General features: G+C 45.3%; 1 protein-coding gene across 9 annotated transcripts in view; it reads left to right on the top strand.

Annotated features, from left to right (window-relative positions):
• The window catches only part of LOC133362123 (phospholipase DDHD1-like), a 38,691-nt gene that overhangs the window by 1,178 nt on the left and 17,438 nt on the right, over positions 1 to 20,075 (top strand). For 3 of the 9 annotated variants that reach the window (XM_061581130.1, XM_061581123.1, XM_061581081.1), the window contains exons 1-5: positions 158 to 497; positions 2,085 to 2,665; positions 5,182 to 5,373; positions 10,263 to 10,391; positions 11,986 to 12,133. In XM_061581130.1, coding sequence (XP_061437114.1) covers positions 2,263 to 2,665; positions 5,182 to 5,373; positions 10,263 to 10,391; positions 11,986 to 12,133 — 872 coding nt within the window. In that variant the 5' untranslated portion in view covers positions 158 to 497; positions 2,085 to 2,262. Of the gene's footprint in view, positions 1 to 157; positions 498 to 772; positions 948 to 2,084; positions 2,666 to 5,181; positions 5,374 to 10,262; positions 10,392 to 11,985; positions 12,134 to 20,075 lie in introns of those variants that run through there. The other 6 variants (XM_061581102.1, XM_061581108.1, XM_061581088.1 and 3 more) reach the window with 5 other exon arrangements.

The following is a 20,075-nucleotide window of genomic DNA, read 5'->3' as shown; positions in this document are numbered from 1 at the left end:
TCACCCCCCCTCACCCCCCCCTCCTCACCCCCCCTCACCCCCCCCCCCTCCTCACCCCTCACCCCCCCTCCTCACCCCCTCACCCCCCCCTCCTCACCCCCTCACCCCCCCTCACCCTCATCTCACCCCCCCCCCTCCTCACCTCCCCTCACCCTCATCACCCCCTCGACATCGTCCTCGCCACCATCTTCGACATCACCGACCTCAATATCATCACTCCCTTCACACCTTCCCCTCACACCATCATCATCATCAACCTCACACCATCATCATCAACCTCACACCATCATCATCATCATCAACCTCACACCATCACCATCAACCTCACACCATCATCATCATCAATCTCACACCATCATCATCATCATCAACCTCACATCATCATCATCAACCTCACACCATCATCATCATCAACCTCACACACACACACTCACGAGTGTATCTTCAACATCGGTGCATGTAGGTGGATCTTTGTCTATATATATTGAATCTGCCTTGTGAGTATTGTATTGTGTCTCTCGGGATCGGGGCGGGTTCTTAAATCATGTTTTGTATTAACCGGTAAACGCATGAGAAACGGTTACCGGTTTTGCCGTACAAACAGACACGCCTCGCGATCTTTAACAGAGAAACGAGGGCAAAGGTACAAACCCGGTGGCTTAGACCGCCGTGCGGTTTGTACGTCCGTGCGTACCAACCAGTGTACATCCGTTAGTAAAATTCCACTGTAAAACCGGTAATCGATTCTGAACAACGGTTATTGATTTACCGGATCTAGTCTTAAGAACGCCACAGTGGCTAGGAGATGTTAACCACCTCGCCTGGTACACAGGAGGTCGTGAGTTCGATCCCGACCCTGACGCCTGCTGCTGTATATTTGGAGTTTGCGTGTCTCTCTCTTCACCATCATCATCACGGTGACTAGGAGATGTTAACCACCTCGCCTGGTATGCAGGAGGTCGTGAGTTCGATCCCGACCCTGACGTCTGCTGTATATTTGGAGTTTGCGGTGTCTTTCTCTCATCATCATCATCACGGTGACTAGGAGATGTTAACCACCTCGCCTGGTATGCAGGAGGTCGTGGGTTCGATCCCGACCCTGACGTCTGCTGTATATTTGGAGTTTGCGTGTCTCTCGCTCATCATCATCACGGTGATTAGGAGATGTTAACCACCTCGCCTGGTATGCAGGAGGTCGTGGGTTCGATCCCGACCCTGACGTCTGCTGTATATTTGGAGTTTGCGGTATCTCTCTCTTCACCATCATCATCACGGTGACTAGGAGATGTTAACTACCTCGCCTGGTATGCAGGAGGTCGTGGGTTTGATCCCGACCCTGACGTCTGCTGTATATTTGGAGTTTGCGGTGTCTCGCTCTCTCCCCGTGGTCGCGTGGATTTTTCTTCGGGTAACTCCGATTTTCCCCTCCACATTTAGAATCGAAATCACGCGTTTAGAGTATTCGGATGCTGCTTTTCAATTTCCACGTCATAAGCCACTTCGTTGAGCTATTATTTGTGATAGAGCTGCATAGCTCAGTGGGTCTTACTTGGTACAATAACAATAGTTAGTTAACCCTCGTCTCTCTTTGTCCAACATCATTGCTTTTATCTCATAATCTTTATGTTCATCATCATCTCCGCATTCTTTTTTTCCATCCTGATTAAAATCATCATTGTCCATCCATCACCATCAAAATGACAATGATAGTGCCTTCAGTTCTGTTTTCAATCATCGCCCTGATCATAATCTTCTCAGGTATCTTGTCCATTATCGTCGTCATCATGATCATCTCGATAATCATCTCAATCTGGTTGACCATGATAATCATTATCATTGTCGTTATCATAATCTCCTCAATTCTGTTGTTTATGATCTTAATTATAACCGTCCATCGTAATAATCTTGACATATAATGCCCTAAATCATGTTGTCCATTATCATCATTGCTTTTTGTCATTAATTACATTTGTATGCCTCACTGATAATCTCCCTGTAAAGGGACTTATTTGCAATGGTCTCTCCTGTCTGTCCTCAATTAAAGGGTTCTAATGACAGCAATCTGTCCGTGTCTGTCACCCAAGAGAAACGGCTGACATTGAGGGGAGAGACGGGGTGAGAACTCCGTGGTGGAGGAGGACATTGAGAAAGCTCTGGAGGAGATCCAGCAGAAGGACCTGGAGGACTTCGGGGAGAAGGTCCTGGTGGAGGCCGTGGAGAAGTACATTGAGAAGGCTCTTGGAGCAGCCCCATCGGAGGACAATGCTGGAGGACGTTTGTATGGAATTGGACGACGGAGTCCATAACCCTGGGTCCATGGATCCCATGGGGACTTGCGACCCCTCGGGTCTCGACGATCTCGGGGATCATGGTGAGCCGTTGGACGGGTCCTCCAGAAGATCACGTGCCAGAACGTCATCCCGCCTTTCGGCCGATGCTGTGGAGGAGCTGGGTCCCGAGGAGGTCAGATGGTTCTACAGGGATGAGCGCAAGGCGTGGAAGCCTTTCAATGGCTACGACTCATTGCAGGTGGAACTTGCATACCGTAGGTACCACGCTGGCGCCGGTGGAGGAGTCGGGGAGGACATTGAGCCGGTGTGCGTGAGGGGTGGACTTTACGAGGTGTCGGTGGCGAGCAAGGAATGTTACCCAGTCTACTGGCAAGGTGAGAGTCATTGTTCGTGTGCCGGCAAAATATGTTTGCTCACGTGATAAGAAACTCAATCTGTCCATTTGTGGGTCAGTGTGTCAGTCTCTAGAATTACCCGAACAACCTTTTTTATCGTACACAAGTCGAGTTCGGGATCATTCACGACCAGAGCGTACCGGGGACCTATGGTGTTGATGATGAGCCATGTACGACATATGACCTTTTATTTATGTAGACAAAAGAACTGCCGCATAAGAACATCAACAGGCCGATGTGCGTGTCTCCTTTGCAAGCCACGGTGCTGCCTGCGGCTGGCCATGCAGCACAAATTACGGACCGCATAGTAATCCCATAGAGACCTATAGAGATATAGAGATCCGTAGAGACGCATAGAAACACGTAAACATATACGTTGAGATACATGGAGGTACATTACAGATAAACCACGGTAGTGCGATTGTGGCCATGAAACCCAAACTACGGACTGGATAGTAAACCACTTAAGTTTGGGTTACTACAACGGAGGAGGAGGACTAGCAGAAACTATACGAACTCCGTCTCCTGAAGCCCTCTCGTCTTGGCGAGCAGCAGCCCTCGACATTGGCATCGTGCTCCTAAACATATTTTTCCATCATGCGCAAAAGAATAGGATGTGTGGTAAAAAGAAAATCATAACCTGACCGATAAATGTCACCGTACAAAAAAATCTAAGGGGTTCTAGAAACTTCTCTACTGACTTCCCATTTCTCAGACGTTTTGGGGGGAGGGGATTAAAGATTTGGAATCCATTTCTAAAATGAATTTTAAAAAAACCTAAGATATATGTACTAGGGGTGTCATGATGTTACTGATTCGCCAATTAATACAGTGCAGTGTTTCACACTTTATGAACCTGGTTACCCGAATTCGATTCCCTGCTGTGGATAACATCAGTGGCAAGCGGTATCTAAACCAAGCCGGTCCTGGGTATGGGCCCCCCTTCCCCTTCACCAACTCGTACTGACCAGCGTGGTGAAGTATTGTCAAATAACCCCCATTATCCACACAGTGCAGGGAGGCAGTAAGTGTTGTCTGTACAGTATACACAATGCAAGTACAGTACCGTATGTTTGTCCATTGATTTTGTCAATTTACGTTGGCATAGGAAGCACCCATTTATATTTTTTGTTGGCAGTGGTTTGCTTAATGGAATACTGTATCAAGAATTGGATGACTTATGAGAATTTGGCACAGCCAACCTTAATGATGATGATTTTGCCATACAGTACAACTTGCTACGTAAGTGTGTGTCCAATTCCCAGCTGGGCTCTGTCAACATTACCTCATTATCCCTCTGTGTAGCTGGTAAAATGAGTATCACCTGACTAGGGGGCTTACGCTTGGGTGAAAATCAACAGGTTGTTGTCCAACTCCTATGTACAAACACATTCCAGCCATAGGAACGTGGAATTCCCACCACCGGAACGTGACCACCAATGCAGATTGGCACTGCCCGATACTTAAAAGGAGCACGTGGAACAGTGATGTTGGCTGTGTACTTGGCGACGTTTCAGGCAATGGCCCTTCTTCACAGTAAATACCCATTGCTCAAAACGTTGCCTGTTATATACTTTAAGTCCACACTGTTATTGACAAATGCGTTGAGTTTATATCATTATTTCTGCGTGCGCGCCAATGTGTACACAGTATCACCCCATAGTTTGATATTTAACCGTGACTTTTATCCCTCCCCAGTGCTGTAGCTATCAAGTGCGGAGGCCGTGCAACTGCACCAGAGCCCACGGGGCTAGAAGGGCCCAAGTTCCGGGCTACAAACATAGCTGGAGTGGAAACAGATTTGGACAGGGGTGGCAGGGGGGGGGGTGCCCATTTAATTTCTTGCAGGGGGGCCCATGCCAACCCACGCTACACCACTGATCCCTAACACATTTATTCCCACCGTTCCAACCACTTGCATACTTCCTCTGATGTCTTTATAACTTCTCCTGTGGATTGTATTTCGATTTAAAGCTTTTGTGACTGCAGGGATTCATCTTCTTGGTTCTTTCGGTAAAGTCACGTAGAAGGGAAGTAATAAAATAATAAAAATAAACATAATAAAATAATTCTCACGACGTTTCGGCCACAACGCAAGCAGCCGTCCTCAGGTGAAGACCAGGTCTGTCGGGGAGACAGCGTCTGAATGCATCCAGGTCTGTCGGGGAGACAGCGTCTGAATGCATTCAGACGCTGTCTCCCCGACAGACCTGGTCTTCTCCTGTGGAGTTTTCGCATGATAAATACCGTTAATCATTTTTCAACCAAATCGCCCTTAATGCAGTCGATCCCATCAACTCTCAGATGCTATGTAGGGTTAAGCCCGGATAGTGTTTGAATGGGGATCAACTGTGCACAATCAGGTTGCCATCTGGTTTTCGGGGGGGCGGGGGGGCGACTTGGTCGGTAGTCATAGGGCAGTGGGTGGGGGGGGGGGGGGTGGCCTTTATCCAGCAGTGGATTGACCATGGCTGTTAATGATGTTGATGACACAGAGGCGGAGAGGGTGGCGGTGATGCGGGGACAGTGGTTCGTGGACGGCACCTGGCAGCCGCTGGAGGAAGAGGACAGCGACCTGATCGAGACCGAGCACCTGGCACGCTTCCGCGGGCAACCGTGCCATCCGGCACCGCTTGAGGCAGAGCAGGAGCCACCGCCGCCGCCACCACGGCTGGAGAACCGTGATGGTAAGGCTGGCACCACCGCTGCCACCGCGATTGTCGTGCCCGATCGTCACGATTGTCGTTAGTGTCCGTTGCCACCGTCGCTACCCTGGACACCCTTTGCATGATCAGACGTTTCATCGCAAGGGATTCTGCCGGTGAAATATTTTAATGAGTAAAAAATAATGCATTGGCTCCCGGTTAACCTTCTGGACTTGGCGGTGAACAGCGTTGCCGTGGGTAGCTGTGGGGGAACGGCAGCATCGCCTGGTGATGCAAAATGTTTTTGGCAGCTGAAATATGTTTGTTAAATTTTAAGGTGACCCTTGGTGGGAAGGGGGGGGAGGGGTGGTTTTGGAGGAGTAAAAGGAGGACGAAGAATGATCAAACGTTGAGCAATGCGCAAGGGCTTTAAAAGTGGACACGGGTCAGTAAACATTAACGAGGATTTGGAGCCAGATCTTCTGAAACGGCTGCTTTTGCTTGCCTTTTGTATAGAATTCTACAGGAAAAATCCGTACACTTTGTAGAGTGAATGTGTGAATGCTGCCGTGGTGTAATGGTCAGCACATCCAGGGTTCACCAGTTCAATCTCCCGGCGTGGAAATTAAAGCAACAGGGCATGTTTTTTAAATTCCCAACCCCTCCACATGTTTGCCTTTTGGCGTTCTCTGGTCTGAGACTGGTGAGACTAGGCCATAAAGAAGGCTGCTGTCTCTGGTGTAGGCCAATCAGTTTAAAAAAGAATGCATACATTACCGGAGCATGTTTGTTTGCACGTTCGCCACAAGTACTGTGTGGTTAATGCAGACTTGATTCTTTGCAAAAGGTTTCTATTTGGTGTTTCAACATCTTAACACCTACTCTTTGTTTTTTTCGGTAAAGTCACGTGGGTAAAAATTTAGTTGTTTTCATTCAATGTTATTTTATTTATTGAAATGTTTACCTATGTGACTTTACCGAAAAATACAAAGAGTATGAATCCTTGCAGTCACGAAAACTTCAAATCTAGAATCTTAACACCTGTTTTATTGCCAGAAAGGGTAAAACCTGTTCTTTTTTTCCCTACCCTCCACCTCTGTCCACCCAGCAGTATAAATGTGTACAGCACAGTTAGTCTATCGACAGGTTGTGTTTGGTGGGACAAAGTGTGGGTACTCCCAGCTCTTGAAAGACGTGTATGTATGCTAATTGGAGCGCTGGAAGAGTTAAGCCAATATTATCCTGCAGAGGGGCTCCCCAGAGCGCCTGCTAGTGGAGGCTCCTTTGACCAAAAGTGACGTAAGGAACACATTTCAGGGCTGCACCTTTATCTTTTACGGGGGCAATACCTTGAAAAGAAAACTGTGATTTTCATTAGCTTAATTCTACTTGCAATAAAATTTTCCAGGAATAAAAAGTTTAAAGTTAATGTTGAAAGATCAACATATTTCTGCCCAAGGCGAGATTAACTTATGAATGGATTCGGTCAAAGGATTTGCGCCGCCAAACTTTGGATTTTATGGACTTAGATAATCCCTTATCGGCCACTTTCTCAGAAGAAACTGTACGGCAGTAAAACAAAAATCACTTTACAGTTCTAAAGTCCATTGTTTGAGTCACGTTCAAAATAACTTGCACCTTTAGCCCAGCCAATGGCACAAGAACATCTGATAAGGTCTGAATTCATCAGTAATAAGGTAGGCACTGCTAAGGGGTTGACAGGCATGAGATTATATATATCACATATTCACATATTCACTTTAAGATGTTTTTTTTGTTCATGTTTTTGTTTTTTATTTGTTGCGGTTGCACCCGATTCAAGAGCCGAATGGCTCACAGGGCTATACCTAATAAATGAACTTGAACTTGAGATAAGGGCAATGAAAAAGTTTCAACAAGTTTCCATATTTTTTAAAGCTGCTCACAATTCCGGCAGGAGCGGTGGCATAGCGGTTAGCGCATTGCACTATGAACACAATGACCTGAGACCGATTCCCAGCTACAGCTAATGGGTCAGTGGGATGAAGTATTGATGGACAAAAAGTCCCCCACCCCCCGCCCCCTGGCATGAGTGGGTTTTCTCCCGGTGCTCCAGTTTCCTTCCGTCATGTTTCAACACACACTTATTAATTGGCCAAAATTGTCTTCATATAATGAGGACCGCAGAGCTTGGCCGATTGTTGGTGCCAGCTCACTGCCTCGTCTGTGGTTCGTTCGTGCCCGTGTTGAGTCATTCTCTCTGTTTGAGCGAGGGAGAAAATACCGTGCATCGGCCGCCGTGTTACAAGTTGACAGAACCTATCGTTATTTTTAAACACGCACAATACTAATAATAAAGTACTGTATGAATAATAAACAAGGATAGTTTTGAAATGTTACTTCCACTATGAGATCTCTTTTACCAGTGGCAAACATGATGCCTTGAATAAAGGTGTCAGTTTTGTACCAGTTTAAAAGGGTAAAAACCTACTACTATATTATTTCCAGGTTGAAACTCAGATAAGGCCGAGGGAACTGGTATTAGTGTTTTGAGAATTGTTTTTGTGGGTGCGCGCGTGAGTGAGTGATCCGCACGAACTGTTATCAGTACATTTCCATAACCACAGCAAAAATAAGCGGGTACCGCTGAGAACATTGGAGAAGCTTCTGTCCTTAAATCACGTTTGGCGTGTCTCGTGGCTTACGGGTGATGTGTTGGCAGCACCGGCAGCGGGGAGTTTTTTTTGTTTCGGGGCTTTTTCTGGATTGTTGGTGATTTTCTTTGCATCAACAATCCTTGCATACTCTGAATTATGACTCGTACACAGACGGACGGACAAACCCTTTTGTCAATCCACTGCTGGATGAGGGCCTCCCTTCGCCACGTGGATTATTTGAAAATCTGGTCTCTGCGGGTTTGGTGAAGGTGTGGCGATATAGACACGGGGAGCGTACAAGTACAGTACAACAATTGAGTTTGTACTGCCCTTGCCGCACATAGTCAGAGGAATATGGGCAAGTAATAAACGAATATGTAGACAACTGTTTGTATATTCCACGTAACAAAGAAGTCCCTCCATCCTTGCGAATCAATGCGCAACTGCAGCATTTGTTTAAACGGCAAAACTCTGGATCGGTTTCGCCTTGCCGAGTATCATCAGCAGGGCGTTGCCCTTCAACAAAAATAATAAGAAAAAGTTAAAACTCGTCCGTATGTACTTTTGTTGGGCGCTCGCACAACGCGTGTGTGGGTGTCACTTTTTGCGTGAGTGTACACCCACACACGCGCACCTTTCGTAAGCCCGCGGGTTACATTGAACTATCAGAAGCGTAACATCGACAGAGATTAAAGCGCTTTTGTTGCCCAGTAAAAAAAAATCACAATACCCCTACTGTGTCTGTCAGCCTTGCAGTGATCCGTTGAACGCGCCAGTTGTATAGCTGGTTATTGTAACAGGTACGTCCAGTTTATGGCCCAGTCGTAGAGCAAGCGGTTCACTCTGGTGGGTTGCGAGTTCAATTCCAGGTTGATTGAGCTCTGGTTTGGGGCGAAGGTTTGACTCATCCCATAATCTTCTCGGGGTCGATAAAATTGCTACCACTTTGTGGAGAAGTCAACAGTGGTTGTTCTATGGAGAGACTCATCCCCCCACCACTGCCCCGTAAGTACAAAGTCAAGGAAACTATTTCACTTTGTACATATCAAGTGCAAATAAAACAACGATCATAATAATAGGGGTTTTCCCCTTGTTTCTGGCGACAAAACTCAAACCTTTTGCAAGGAGTCGTGTGTGCATTAACCACAATACTTGCAGTCAGAATGCAAACAAAAAACAACACTGATAATTTATGCATTGTCCTTGAAACTGATTGGCTCACACCAGAGACAGCTTTCCTTAGAGCCTAGTCTCATTCGGTGTTCAACCAGATGACGCCAAAAGGCACACAGTTTTTTTTTTTTAACTGTGCGCCTTTTTGAGTCATCTGGTCGAACACCGTTTGAGACGAGGCTCAAAAGAAAGCTGTCTCTGGTGTGGACCAATCAGTTTCAAGGACAATGCAGAAATTATCAGTGTTGTTTTTTTGTTTGGATTCTGACCACAAGTACTGTGGTTAATGCAGACATGATTCCTTGTAAAAGGTGTTTTTTTGTTGCCAGAAAAAATGGGGAAAAACCTTTTCTCATATTTTGGTACTGGCAAAGGAGGCCTCATGATGCAAAACAAGTATCATCATTGTGTATTGTATTGTCTTGTTCGATCCAATTCTGGATGAAGGCCTCTCCACAACATTTCCAACCCTCACACTCCTGTGATACCACAATCCAACCGAGCATGAGAACATCATTAATGATCCGCAACACAACCCACCTTGTTTGACGGACCAGCCTTAATAGGTGCTTTCTAACAACATTGGTTCCCAAGAGCCATTGTAGGCGGTACCGGGCATCTTTGTCTCTTTGTTTCTGTGCTTTGGCTGGGTCATGTAGCCCCGCATGCCCAACCACCTCCCTACGCAGCTGCTGTTTGTCCAGATAGAGGGGGCTAAATGGGGGCGGCACGGGCTCAGAGGCAGCTCTAGAAACTTCCCAGGAAAGGGGGAGGAGGGGGATGGGGCAGTCCCGAAATTTCAAGCTTCTTAAATAGGGTGATTTTAAAAAATGCAAACAAATCTTCGTATATATTTTCCCTGGTGAATATCAATAATGCACCAATTTCCAGGGTCTCAAGTGGGAGGGGGGTATGGGGTCGAATGCCTCCATCACATCCCCTCCTCCTCACCCCTTGGATCTGTCGCGGCAAGAGCTCTAGAGGAGGTGAGTCGATGTCAGTCGGAGGTGCGTGGGATTAAACCGGGTTCTTTGTTTGCAGCTAGCCTGGGCACAAGGGATTTTTTCCAAGTCCGTAATATCATCGGCCGATGTTGTTGTTCTTCTGTTTGTGCGTGTGCAGTCATCCACAGCCTGCAGTTGAACCGTAGCCACGTGGACTGGAATGGGGTGGATGAGGTCTACCTCTACAGTGACGCCACCACCTCGAAGATCGCCCGCAGTGTGGGCCAGAAGTTGGGGCTGTCGAAGGGTGCGTGTGCGTGCATGCGTGTCTCTGCGGGGTGGTTATGTATGTATGTTGAACTTCTTTTGCATCGTATGTAGGCAAGTGTGCTCAATGAAGGTGCGGTGGAAGGACAACAATCTAAACACAAAGCAGTTCTAAGGAAATTAGTTTTCAATCTAGATTTAAAAGTTCGTATTTCCAGCGGTTCTGGGCCTTCCCTTGGTCGACTCAGCCTCAAATGTGTATCTGGTGCAATGTGTAAACGTCAGGGTTGGGGAAACAAAGGTAACCGAGAGTGGTGGATGTTGATCACCCACCCCCTTGTGTGCCATGCCAGCCTTCTTAGGTCCTACTCGCTAACAGCACTTGCACCCAATGGTCTGGTAAAGGTTATACGGGGATTCTTTGTCTTTTGTGGGGGTTGTGTGAGTGTGTGCGCTGGCCCACACACCGAAACGGGACACCTGGGTCACACCAACACCAACGCCTCTGAGCAAACCCGGTGTCGTTTACAATCCCTTTACCCTTCCGTCACCTGTCGGCCGTTGCCTGACTGCAAGCCTCTGTGTGCCCCCGGCACGTTATAAACATCTCTTCAAGGTGCACTTCAATGTTCATTCATGATATTTAAAAGTACAAAAACCTACAGTAGGAAAATAGGTTTTTTCCCCTTTTTTTCTGGCAACAAAAAAACAAACACCTTTTACAAGGAATCATGTCTGCATTAACTACAATACTTGTGGTCAGAATGCAAACAAAAAACATACTCTGATAATATATTGTCTTTGAAACTGATTGGTCCACACCAGAGACAGCTTTCTTTGAAAACTCGTCTCAAACGGTGTTAGACCAGAGGACGCCAAAAGGCGTACAGCACAAAGACAATGCACTATCAGAGTAATGAGAGCTCGGGGTGAGCATCTACAGTTTAAAAGACTATGCACATATTATCAGAGTATGTTTCTTGTTTGCATTCTTACCACAAGTATTGTGGTTAATGCAGACATGATTCCTTGTAAAAGGTGTTTTTTTGTTGCCAGAAAAAAGGGGAAAACCCCTTTTCCATATTTTGGTACTGGCAAAGGAGGTCCCATGATGTAGACCCTACAGTAGGTTTATATATATATTTTTCAAATTGGGCTTAATTTCTCACCGAATATTTTACGGGTCTCTGTGGTAGACTGAATGTAGGTGGCACGTGACGAGAAGTCGAAGCCATGGCGGAAGGTTTACTGGATGTGGTGCGCCGGATGGCCTAATATTTTCTGGGTTATCAACAAGGACAGACCCGGCTGAAATTAGGGAGATGGATCGCGTCAGATCTCGGAAGCTAAGGAGGGTTGAGGCTATACAGGGGATATTCATATTCTTAGTTTTTTTCAGTAAAGTCACGTAGGTGATACAGCAATCGTGCTGTGACGGTTCCACCTGAAGACGGAAGCTTGTGTTGCCTCCGAAACGTCGTGATTTTTATTTTATTTTTATTTTATTTTAATTCATTTTAATTTTTTACCTACGTGACTTTACCGAAAAAACCTAAGAATATGAATCCTTGCAGTCACGAAAGCTTCAAATCTATAACTATACAGGGGATCTTTGTCTTTGTGTGCGCGCGCAGCATCCAGCAGTGGCACGCACCTACAGAGGGGCTACGTGGAGGAGGCTCTGGTGGAGGACCGCCCTCCAGACGTGTCTCACCTGGTGTTCGTGGTGCACGGCATCGGCCAGAAGATGGACCAGAACCGCATCATCCGCAACACCAACACGTGAGTCGAACATGGTGTAGGCGAGTGGTTGGTCGTGGTGGTAGACGGATGGTGGTTTCAGTTGTTGTAATTGTGAGTGGCAAGTGGTGTTGGTAGGTGGGTTGTGGTTTTTGTGGTGGTGGTGGTGGTGGACTTTAGGGGTGGATAGTGGTTTTGGTGGTGGTGGTGGTGGTGGTAGTGCTAGTAAATTTAGGCATGTCTCTACATAGTACAACCACTCTTGACTTCCCCCACAACACCCTGGAAGATTGATGGGCCGAATCAGCCCACCCAACCAGGATTGTGAACTCGCAACCTTCCGATTGGCGAGCCGTTTCGCTCTGCCACTGTGCCACCCGGCAGGCTCGATAATAACCTTGAAAACGATACCCCCGTGTGTATGATTCGGGTGCTTTGGAAAGTTGAATCGCACGGTTGACTCATTTGTGGAGCTGACCTTCTTTTTCTCGTACCGTTTGAAGGTAATCTTCGGTCACGTGATCTTGTAATTTCACCAGCCCTCCCTAGTGGGTCACTCGGTCAGTGCGTAATTAGCGAGTTCTGCGCCCAGTGTGTCTCTCCCCCTCTCTGGGGCAGCTTGCGACGATAACGTCGCCTCATGCCTATAACACCGAAGGCCACGTGGCTGATAGGATGTGGAGAGATTGATATGTGAAGAAGGCGTATTGTTCGCTTATTTAATTTGTTGTTTATATCCTCCACAAGCAAGCTGATTATTAAGTCGTGTTATATATTCCAGTGTTTGGTTTTTGCATCGAAAGATTACCCGTATCGAACAGAGAGGCTCAATGACAATAAACGTCTGGCAGTTGCGGTTTACCCACATCGGCACGAGCGAGCCTGACCACTGAGATACCGATTGTCGAAACCGGTCCCGGAGTTTGCTTGTGTTGAAGCATTGCCGCCGGGGTGTTGTCCGCTCCCAGAAGGCCGTGTGGCTGATTTGGATGCTACTAAAAAACAAATACTTGGAATCTTTACGTGGAGGGACGGACATGTGAACGAGATGGATTGTCTGCTTAAAATTCTCGACGACGACAACGTGAATGATCATTGAGTGATAATTGGTTTTTTACCCTTCTATCTGGCAACAAAACTGACACCTTTTTGCAAGGAGTCATGTTTGCATAGACCGCAATACCTGCAGTCATAATACAAACAAAAGAACATAACTCTGATAATGTGCACTGTCCTTGAAGTTGATTGGTCCACACCCGAGACAGCTTTCCTGTGGACCAATCAACTTCAAGGACAGTGCACATTATCAGAGTTATGTTCTTTTGTTTGTATTATGACTGCAGGTATTGCGGTCTATGCAAACATGACTCCTTGCAAAAAGGTGTCAGTTTTGTTGCCAGATAGAAGGGTAAAAAACCAATTATCATATTTTTACTGGCAAATGAGGTCCCCATAGTGATCATTGAGTGTTTACTCGTCATTATCTTCATCGCATTGGCCAAATATCTCAAATGCAGCAAGACCCACCTGAAAAAGGCAATCCTGGATAAATAACGGGCATTATTATTATTTTAATCAGTAACACAATTAAGGGAGGAGCGTTGGCGCAAAGGTTAGCATGCTGCGCTGGAAACCCGGTGAACCCGTTTCAAAATGCTGTTAACGAGCGATTCGTGCGTCAATGAGAAACAACCGAGGGGGAGTCCCCCCCCCCCCCTGTTCCACCACCTCCCAAATTATATTTTTTTAATCTCTTCGGCTGAACCCGCGCGTGCTTGTCGGCTCGGTTTCGTTGTCCATGGCAACGGCACCACAACAAACGATCGGTACAGCCGAGCTCCGCGATCCCCACTGCACTGGTCGGTGGAGGTCGCTGCGATTGGTGGTGCCACGGCCGACTGGTCACCGCATTGCCGACGGTGGTCACGTGACCGGTCGCTGCGGACAAAGGTTCACCGTCAGTCCAAGCGAGCTGTGGTCGCAATGGCTGGATGAAGCTATTATTGCAATGATAGTTGCAATGTCTTTTTTTTTTAAGCCGGCACCTTTTTCATCGGAGGATCACGAAGCGCTGTTGTGCACGTGAAGAGTTCCGACACTCGGTGCAAGTTGAAATAAATTTGGGGCAAGCCCAATAAGTTTCAAGATGTATATGAGTATACACACAGGATTGGGCTATAATACGAAGTCTTACTTAAAATCGTTAATGCTTGTGACAACGAGCGATATAGCTCAGTGGGCCTTACCTGGTAAAATCTAAATAATTCTTAGTTTTAAGTTTATGGATTGCTATGGAGCATCATGAGTAATAACGTAAATATATATATATCAACAGACCAAATGACAGTTTAACACGTAGGCTTTCGCGACCAATGTTATTCATAATCAACGATTTTTGGGTTTAGATCGCGTTTATTTATAAATGTGTCGTAACCCTCCACCACCCGACACGGCCAATCAGTAAAAAATGTGTCACGTTGACAAAGACAAATAGTTCACTGCTTTAGCCCACCGGTGTGTTGAAGCAACAACATTCACAATTTGAGTACGACGTTTCGCTGGTAATTACAACCAGCATCATCGGGCAATTCGCCAGAATGGTGAGGCTCTCCTGTGTCTCCCGTTCTTATATAGAGCAGCAGCAGGATGACGTCATCATTAACTCATTAACTCATCAGGTGCAAAGATTCAAGGGGGGAGTGATTGTAATTATATACTAGATTAGTAATCAGGCTATTGTTACGATGCGAGTTGTAGATTAGTAATCATTTGGAATGTGTTTTATTGTGATTATGCTACATTAGTAATCTGTTAGTGGTTGTTTCCCTTATAAGTAATTGTAATGTATCTTATTTAATAATACGCTTCCAGGCCGCACTAAGCCTGTAGCTGTCTGAGCGATTAAAGTTATTTCTGTTTCTCTCAATTTCAATCGATTCTCTAATTAGTCTTTGCCAGTAGTAACTAGTTTTGCACAACACTTCCACGTTGTCAAAATCAATTGAGTGTCCCTGTTGGCATGCATGTTCTGCTACTGCCGACAGTTGTGTTTGTGATAGTTTAATATTTCTCTGGTGTTCTTTAAGTCTTACACTAACGTTACGCCCTGTCTGTCCAATATAGCATCTGCCACATACACAATTAATCCGATATACACCTTCTGTTGAGGAAAGTACCTACATTAAAATTAAACGAGATCCAACTAATACTTTGGAACGTAAGACTACTGCAATCATTGCAAATTCATTAATCCCAAAAAATGAGCAATTCCTAATGAAGCCAAGGGCTTCAAAACCACCTAGACTGTATGGGCTACCAAAGATCCATAAAGTCGGCATCCCTTTACGACCTATAGTCAGTACAATTGGCTCTGCCACCTATAAATTAGCAAAATATGTAACTAAACAAATTCAGCCTTACATCGGTAGGACATCATCATTCATAAGAAATTCAGAACATCTTGTGAATATGATCAAAGATATTAAACTTAACCCTAATGATATTTTGGTGAGTTTTGATGTGATTTCGCTATTCACTAAGGTTCCAGTGAGCGAGTCGCTTAAATTACTTGATACACTGGTAAAGAATACAGGTTTACCAAAAGATATTCCGAAACTCGCAGACCATTGTTTAAATAACACTTACTTCTTATGGAGAGGCGAATTCTTTAAACAAAGGGAGGGAGCAGCAATGGGCTCTCCTTTATCTCCTGCTATAGCAAATTTGTACATGGAAAACTTTGAAACCAGAGCACTTGCCTCGAGCACATTAAAACCATCCTTTTGGTTTAGATATGTGGATGACACTTTGGTTGTCTGGCCACATGGTAAAGATACACTTAACGATTTTCTAAATCATCTCAATGCACAAAACCCGGCCATTCAGTTCACCATGGAAATGGAGGTGAATAACACACTCCCGTTCCTGGATATTTTACTTGGGCATGGCCCAAACGGTAAAATAACACACAGCGTTTACAGAAAGCCAACGCACACTGATGCCTATCTGAATGCAGATTCGCATCATCACCCAGCTCAGAAATCCTCTCTTATCAAGACGCTCATACATCGGGCTAAAACAGTGTCAGATGGTGAAAGTCTAGTGAGAGAGATTAAACATGTTAAAGAAGCACTAAGACAGAATGGCTACAATAATGCTCAAATTAACAGAGCACTAAAAGCCAAATCACGATCGCAAAGCAACACTGCTGAAAGCGATCAGATTATTAAAACAATAAAAATACCATTTATCTCAGGAGTAACTGATAAATTGGCCCGTGTTTTGCAAAAGCAAAACATTACAGTAAGATTTGGTACAGTACACAAAATTCAACAACTAGTAACGTGCACTAAAGACGAATTACCTAAATTATCAACAGAAGGTGTATATCGGATTAATTGTGTATGTGGCAGATGCTATATTGGACAGACAGGGCGTAACGTTAGTGTAAGACTTAAAGAACACCAGAGAAATATTAAACTATCACAAACACAACTGTCGGCAGTAGCAGAACATGCATGCCAACAGGGACACTCAATTGATTTTGACAACGTGGAAGTGTTGTGCAAAACTAGTTACTACTGGCAAAGACTAATTAGAGAATCGATTGAAATTGAGAGAAACAGAAATAACTTTAATCGCTCAGACAGCTACAGGCTTAGTGCGGCCTGGAAGCGTATTATTAAATAAGATACATTACAATTACTTATAAGGGAAACAACCACTAACAGATTACTAATGTAGCATAATCACAATAAAACACATTCCAAATGATTACTAATCTACAACTCGCATCGTAACAATAGCCTGATTACTAATCTAGTATATAATTACAATCACTCCCCCCTTGAATCTTTGCACCTGATGAGTTAATGAGTTAATGATGACGTCATCCTGCTGCTGCTCTATATAAGAACGGGAGACACAGGAGAGCCTCACCATTCTGGCGAATTACCCGATGATGCTGGTTGTAATTACCAGCGAAACGTCGTACTCAAATTGTGAATGTTGTTGCTTCAACACACCGGTGGGCTAAAGCAGTGAACTATTTGTCTTTGTCAACGTGACACATTTTTTACTGATTGGCCGTGTCGGGTGGTGGAGGGTTACGACACATTTATAAATAAACGCGATCTAAACCCAAAAATCGTTGATTATGAAGACCAAATGACGCCAAAAGGCATACAGTCCAACATCAATGGAGACTAGGCTCTAAGAAAAGCTGTCTCGGGTGTGGACCAATCAACTTCAAGGACAGTGCATATCATTATCATCATCACAGTTGTTTCTTTTTGTTAGCATTTTGACTGCTTGTGTTGTGGTTATTGCAAACATGATGCCTTGTATAAAGGCGTCAGTTTTTGTACCAGTTGAAAGGATAAAAACCTATTACTAGATTTTGCTACTGGTAAAGGAGATGTCTCATAGTGCCTATAGCTGTTGCTTAAAATAATAAAATACAGCCCATTGGTCGGTCAATTGCTGGTATGAAGACCTCTCTACATGCCGTGTGAGTCATGGGGATTGTTTGACTTCACCACTTGACCACTGGCCAGCGTGGGTTTGTGTAAAGGTTAGGTGTGGGTGGAATGTCCAGTAGCGGTTCAGATTATTTCTCACCACTGATTGCTAGCCGTGGTCAGGAATTGAATTCGGGTCGTTTGATTTGTATCACAGTACACGAACCACTGATCCACCCAGATTACTTAAGGCAAGTTTAAATAGCAATGATGTGCTGTAATATTAATATCGTGCGTTCAACCAGGAAGACCTGAGTGTAGGGAGTAGTTTGGCAGAGGATTTAACAGTCCCCACTTATCCATTGATTTCAGCCTCATAGTTTATAATGTCATTTCATTTATTTATGAAACGCTCAGTGAGTTATTTTTTTTAAGAGGGTGCTGTTGCATTTGAATGTTTGGCCAGTACCATTCATGAGCATTTGGCGTCATGTGGGAGGGTAACCGGAGAACCCGGAGAAAACCCACCGTGCATACTCGGGGAGTGCACGTGAAGGTTCTGCGATTACAGATTCAGGAAACTTACTTGCCGTACTGCCGTCTCCTCACCACATTGTAAGCTTGGCGGGTTTGAGAGTTTTACAGATTTATGCATGATCGACCAACCCTCGACTATGAAAGCACTTGTTGGACAAAATATAAACTGGAGCATCAGGAGATGATCACTTCCTCGTGTGACGAGACAACGCGGAAAGGCTCGCACAAACAACCCACTTCGCCTGATGACGATTGCTTGTGTTGCATCCGTAACGTCGTGATCTATTATTTTTCTACCTACGTGACTTTACCGAAAGACCCAAAGAGTAAGAGCTATATAGTGCAGTGGTCCTTACCTGGTAAAATAAAAAGTTTAATATATCTTCTTGGTTCTTTCGGTAAAGTCACTTAGAAGGGAAATAATAAAAGAATAAAGATAAAACATAATAAAATAATTCTCACGACATTTCGGCCACACTGCAAGCAGCCAGGTCTGTTGGAAAGACAGACCTGTTCTTCACCTGAGGACAGCTGCTTGCGTTGTGGCCGAAACGTCGTGAGAATGATTTTATTATGTTTTATTTTTATTATTTTATTATTTCCCTTCTACGTGACTTTACCGAAAGAACCAAGAAGATGAATCCCTGCAGTCACGAAAGCTTTAAATCGAAATTTAAGTTTAATATAGTTTTCGTTTATGGTGAATCTCTCAGGAGTTGTTAGTTGGGCTGACGTAGCGGTGAACGTTGCCAGTGTCGGCACGGCGATGTGGTGTGACGGAACACAGACTTTTGGGGAGGACTTCACCCAGCAGTGGATAGGTCGTGGCTAATTATGAAGGATGGTGAATTCCCAGTGGTCCTTCACGGAATTGATATGGGCATGAGTGTCGTCAGCGCTACGTTGGGCCTGCGTTGCGTCGCAGTCTGGGGAAGCCGTCATCCAGCAGTTGATGATCATTGTCGACGACGATGATGACAATGATGATGATGACGACGATGACGCCGAATTTCCCAACAGCTGTTAACAGGGGCTGGTACAGTTGTGAGCATGCTGGGTTGCAATGTGAAAGAAGCAGCTTGTGAAGGCTTTCATCTGGACGGGGATAGATCATGGCTGATGGGGATAATGGTGGTGGTGACTTTGCCGGCATAGCATTTGCGGCGTGCGTGCTGGTTTCGGTGGCTTTTTTTGAGGGATTGGGGTTTGTTCCCGTAAGCAGCTTAGCGAGCCGTAGACTTCTCCCAACCTCCCACTGTACACAAAGGCTTTGTTGACTCTTTCCCTCTCTCTCTCTCATTCTCCGGTAGAAAAATATCATTAGCGTCCGCCGTGGGGAATATAAACACAACAGATGAGCAGACAATACGTCTCCTTCTTCACATGTCTGTCCCTCCGCTTAAAGATTTCCAGTAGTTCAGTCAGCCACACGGCCTTCTGGGAGTGCACAATCCCGGCATCATTGATTAGACAGCAGGAAAAAAAATCTGGAACGGGTTTGACTTGCAGCGTCTCGTCAGTAGTGGTCAAGCTTGCTTGAACCAATCCTGATGAGCTGCCAGATGTTATTGGCAAGGACCCTTTGTTTAACATATGGGCATCTCCTTGAGGGTGGAGGGCCAGACTTCGAGCCTAGAATAGTGATAATAGTCAACTTATAATGCGCGCCAGATGTCACGTACGGACAGAGATTGTTCGAATGTGACTGCAAGCCATGAATATTCAACCAAACGTTTACTCTGTACCTTTAAAGACGCTCATCGCATACAGAGGTGCAAGCGGGCTGATAATATAATGAATGAGAGGTTTAGTTTACAGTATTTATTTTAACTAGGGGAGAACTCCAGAGACCAGGATAAGTCTTATTAAGTGTAATTGGCAATAGTGGCGGAGCCAGGATTTTCAGGTAGTGAGGGCACCCCCTCCAGCAATGGAAAATGATAGAGGCGTTGTTAGTAAGTAAGGACTTGTCCCTTGCTTTTTATTCG

This window comes from Lethenteron reissneri, chromosome 8 (assembly GCF_015708825.2).
Source record: "Lethenteron reissneri isolate LAM-NWPU_2019-01 chromosome 8, ASM1570882v1, whole genome shotgun sequence".
NCBI classification, from domain to species: Eukaryota; Metazoa; Chordata; class Hyperoartia; order Petromyzontiformes; family Petromyzontidae; genus Lethenteron; species Lethenteron reissneri.
The sequence above is the reverse complement of the archived record's forward strand: the minus strand, read 5'-3'. Positions and strand labels throughout refer to the sequence as shown.